The following is a 5,043-nucleotide window of genomic DNA, read 5'->3' as shown; positions in this document are numbered from 1 at the left end:
GTATATGTGAACTGCTGTATGAAAAGTGAATTTACTCTGTAAATCTTCACCCAAATCCTAATTAAAAAAAAAAAAAAAAACCTCAAGGTAAGTTATTTTATTGACATCATACCAGCATTCACATATAAAAGGTATTTTCATGTTTCAACTTTTTTTTGGAAAATAAAAGCAAAATGAAAATACAGTCAAATAACATATTGTACAAAGATAACAATGCTGCCAAAATTTAAGTGTTAGTTGGGCAAGCAGCACCCTCATACAACAGGTTAAAATAATCAAGTAAAAATTCAAATCTGGTGTTTGCAAAAGATGATCTGGGGTGGGGATATGTGTCTCAATGTGTGATGTAAAGTGTAATAAGCTGCATTTAAATATTCAGAGATTTTTTTAATTCCCAAATTAAAAAAATATATATATCTATCACAGCATGTAAAGGGAGAATCCTCTTTCTCAGTTACCTCAGTGCACTTTACAATCTTCTCATCAGTTTCAAAATCTGTTTCCAGTTCTATTTTTTCACTAGGAAATCCTTGTAATGACATTCCATCCACAGAACTAATAACACTACAGAATAAAACATAATACAATAGAGTTATTAGTGCCACAGTGCTTTTTATTAAATGGGTTATTAGATTTAAACTAATGTAATGAGGAGAAAAATTAGAAAATCTGTAAATTTAAATAAAGCAACACCAAAATATCTCAATTATATACAAAATAATTAAGTCTATAGTTCACATTCATTTACCAAGATTTCTTGATTGTGTAGTTGTATTTTTTGTTCACGAATACATATATCTACTTTCTCATGTGGCCAGTCAAGACCTTAAATAGTCACCTAAAAGAAAAGCTGTCTCAGGAATTAAACCTAATTTTGGAATCTTTCAGCATTAGTCCTCTTCTTTCCTTGCCCCAGAGCCCTTAGCCAATCTCCGAAAAAGAAAGAAAATGGGTAACCGAAAAGAGGAAGGAGTGGCAGTAACATTCTGTAAGTCCTCTAATGTATTTATTATTAAATTCAATTGTTTGTATTTACAGTTAATCAATACAATACAGACTAACCGTCCAAAAGGAATCCTTTACTTACTTGAACAAAAATAAGTACGTAAGACCAAAAATAAGGTCTTCCCTTTCTCAGCCCTGGCATTAAGCCCACACTGCTACACAGTAGATCTTTTATCATTAAAGATGCCTCTAAAATTGACCATTCATTAATATATTTATAGTTCCCTGACCAAGAAAACACAAATGAGGCTGCTTAAGTACATGTATGAAAAGAACAGACTATGTTCATTAATTGGTATATAATCATTTTAATTTATAGTATAATTCAATGTTCATCCATAAAATACTTAATTTTATTAACAAGATGCTTTTAGCCTACCTCACAATCACACCTATTACATTTTAATAATTAAAAAAAAAAAAATTCCTACCCTTTGTTTCCTTTTTCTTCAGAATCTACCCAGCAGATATCCACATATTCTCTCAGGTCTACTGCATCAACTTTCCCACATGTAATTTTAAAGTCTTTTTGTTCTCGTAGAGCAAGCCGCAAGCCATCCATGGTCTCTGGAGTTATTTGTACCATAAGGCCATCTAGAAATGAGTTATGGTTCACATTTCCTTTACCAAATATTAATATACACAACTAAGCCGTAAAATTTATTATCAAAATATATTCTGTGAAAGATACAAGTTTTAAATCATCCATAAAATGATCTTAATTGCTGTTTTGCAGTGGGAAATACAAAAGTGTATTTTATACCGTTAGGGATTTTTTTTTAAAGTTATACAAGTAAGAGTGAAAATTTACGCCTCTGGCTATACTGAAGTAACTAGTACCAAAACCAGCCCTTTTGTGACAATCAACCGCTTTAAAACTGGACAAAATGTATGAGGTAACTGGACAACAGGTCCTATCATACTGTGATTCCAAATGGGAAATTCAAAAAGTGAGTCCACAATCACCTGGGCTCCCTGCCTGGACGTAATTTCCTCACAGTGACCCACAAAGCTTATAATGGCCTTACTAAGCTTAGAACACAGAGACAGGAGACTTTCAGTAAGATGGAGGAATAGGCAGACAAGCGACACAGACCCTCTTCAACAAAGAAAAGAGAAACCAATTGACAGAGCTACAGAAGGTAATCCTGCAGTCCCGAGCTTTGAAAGGAACTATACAGAAGTGGATTAGGTACCAACTAGTGGAAAAACCTGAACGAAAACAGTGAGTACAGAAATGGTCGGAGCTGTGGACTGTCAGCTAGTCTGACGGGACTAACAGCCTGAATATTTCCAAGTCGTGTTGGGACCTGAGAATTGACCTAGGGATCAGCTCTGGTCACCAAGGGCTGCAGGGACGACTGTACTGGTGGCCTATGACTAGGAAGGGAAACAGCAAGGAGGGAGACAACCTGAGCTGTTGACTTTTGGCTGTATGGAGGGCGCAGCCATTTTCATTGTTTACACGCAGCAGCCATTCTGGATATTTAAAGTGACCAAGGGTGCAGCCATTTTGAATCTTTACAAGTGGCAACCATTTTGGATTTTAAAGTGATAGCATTCTCATTCGACTTCCAGGGGCCTAAGAATAGGCTCTGTGTGCAAAGGTCGGCAGGGACATATGAGAGGCTGACAAAAGGAAAAGAGACAGGTGGTGAGTGTGTAAGCGCTGTCAACTAGCGAACAGAGAAGCACAGTACCCTGTTTGCATAGATAACATACACAACAAAACAAAGAAAATGAAAATCATGGACAAGTCACTCCAATATACAATCACCAATTAAATATATACACAAAAACGTCACAATGCCTCAGAGACAACAGAGCATCACAGTTCACACAAAGAAGATAAAGCAGGAGAAACAATGGACCAGGATATAGACCCAAAACAAATCCCTGAGGAAGATGCAGCACTGGAACTCCCTGATAAGGAATTCAAAAGAATTATAGTTAGGTATCTTCAACAAATTGAGAGACAGATCAAGGAAAACACAGAGAAAACCCTAGAACAATTTCAAAAGACAAGAACAAAATGACAAAATAAATGAAAAATTAGAAATGATACAAAATCTACACACAAAAATGCAGAAAATTAATACTAAATTTTCTGAAATAGGTAAGACGTTGAATGGACAAAAGAGCAGAATTGAATCAATGGAAGACAGAATTAGGGAGATTGAAGGCAAATATCTAAACACTTCTTTGGAAAGGGATCAAAACAAAATGAAGAAAGCCTAAGGTTCATGTGGGATACCATCGAAAGGAATAACCTATGTGTAATCGAAATTCTGGAACAGGAAGAGACAAATAAAACTACAGAAAAAATTGTCCAAGACTTGTTGGAAGAGAATTTTCCTGGTATGATGACAGATGAGAATATATCCATTCAGGAAGTCCAACAAAGCCCAAACAGGGTAGACCCCAAAAGAAAATCACCCAGACATATCATCATCAAACTTACAAAACCAAAGACAAAGAAAGAATCATGAGAGCAGCACAGGAAAAAACAAAAAGTTACCTACAAGGGGCAACCAATAAGACTAAGCTCAGATTTCTCAATAGAAACCATGCAGCAAAGACGACAATGGGATGGTATATATAAAATACTGAAAGAGAAAAATTTCCAACCAAGAATTATGTACCCAGCAAAATTGTTCTTCAAATATGACATTAGGACATTTCCAGACAAGCCGAAATTAAGAGAATTTGTTAAAACCAGACCACCCTTACAAAAGATGCAAAAAGGAGTCCTTTGGATAGAGAAGCAACAACAGCAAACAACAACTGACCATTAACACATATGATGATATAAGCCAGAAACAAACCCAGCTATGAAAGTATCCAGAGAAAAGAAGCTTACAAGATTGTAAATAGGAAACCAGAGACATCAATTGACAAATGAGGACAACTACAAACCAAAAAGAAGGAAAAAACTGCGTCATTACAGAAAATCTAGATGATAGGGAAGTCAAGACAACTACCAGACAGAAGAGACTGTCCTAAACTTGGGAAGAAAACTGTAAATCACAGGGTAACCGCAAAGAAAAATGATAAACCTTCACATCAAAAAAGAAGACCAGAATAAATATTCAGCAAATAGTAAAACAAAAGCAATGAAGGAAGTGATGCTATGATTAATAAACAAAACAAGCTCAGCATAGAAAATTATATGGAACAAAGAAATTGACATCACAAAAAAAAGCACATGACAAAAATGACAGCAACAAATTCATATTTGCCGATAGTTACATATCTGGCAAGGGAATTATCTCTAAGATTTATAGCGGAAGAGTGGATGACTAAACTATGGTACATACACATAATGGAATGCTATGCAGCACTAAAGAATAATATAGTCTGCAAAACACCACATAACATGGATAAACTTGGAGGACATTATACTGAGTGAAATAAATCAATCACAGAAGGACAAATATAGTATTAGTTCACTGTTGTGGAGGGTCAAGGAAAGGTTTATTTTTGGAGGGAAACTTTCTTTGTTGGTTGCCAGCGCTGAGAGGCGATGAGAAGGAACACTGCAAAAACAAAAAAAAAAGCATTGACTCATGTCACTTTAGTTTTATGTATTTCACTGTACACAAATTATATTTCAATAAAATGCATTGAGAATGAAATGAAATTATTAAAGTACTAGGAGGGGAAAAAAAAGAACACAGAGATAAGAGTTTGGGGAAGCTCAAATGCCTGTAATCTGGGGTTAAAACACTGAAAAGGAAGGTACTTCATGGAAGGGCTTCCAGAAAACTATGTACTGGGGAATCCCTTTTGAGTTCTTGGACTAGAGCTGGGGGTACATTGGATGGGACTTGGTAAGGCCTAGAGAATCGCTGTTACAGGGTGAGAACAGAACAGATGCTAGAAGTAAAGGAATGTGAAGAGATGTTGGTGGTCTGAGCTAGCCAAAGTGGTGGTGGTGGTGTTGTTATGTGCCATCGAGTCGGACCCAACTCATAGCGACCCCTCCTTGGGTTTCCGAGGCAGTATCACTACGGAAGTAGATTGCCCAACCTTCCTTCC

General features: G+C 36.1%; 1 protein-coding gene across 1 annotated transcript in view; it reads right to left on the bottom strand.

Annotated features, from left to right (window-relative positions):
- ZFYVE16 (zinc finger FYVE-type containing 16) overlaps nucleotides 1–5,043 on the bottom strand; it is a 48,729-nt gene that overhangs the window by 3,828 nt on the left and 39,858 nt on the right. The window contains exons 14-15 of the mRNA XM_007943464.2: nucleotides 1,437–1,599; nucleotides 459–564 (exon numbers count right to left, since the gene is read on the bottom strand). Of these exons, the coding sequence (XP_007941655.1) occupies nucleotides 459–564; nucleotides 1,437–1,599 (269 nt within the window). The remainder of the gene's footprint in view (nucleotides 1–458; nucleotides 565–1,436; nucleotides 1,600–5,043) is intronic.

Source organism: Orycteropus afer, unplaced genomic scaffold (genome assembly GCF_000298275.1).
Source record: "Orycteropus afer afer isolate SDZICR_OR568_19922 unplaced genomic scaffold, OryAfe1.0 scaffold00107, whole genome shotgun sequence".
In the NCBI taxonomy this organism is placed as follows: domain Eukaryota; kingdom Metazoa; phylum Chordata; class Mammalia; order Tubulidentata; family Orycteropodidae; genus Orycteropus; species Orycteropus afer.
The sequence above is the reverse complement of the archived record's forward strand: the minus strand, read 5'-3'. Positions and strand labels throughout refer to the sequence as shown.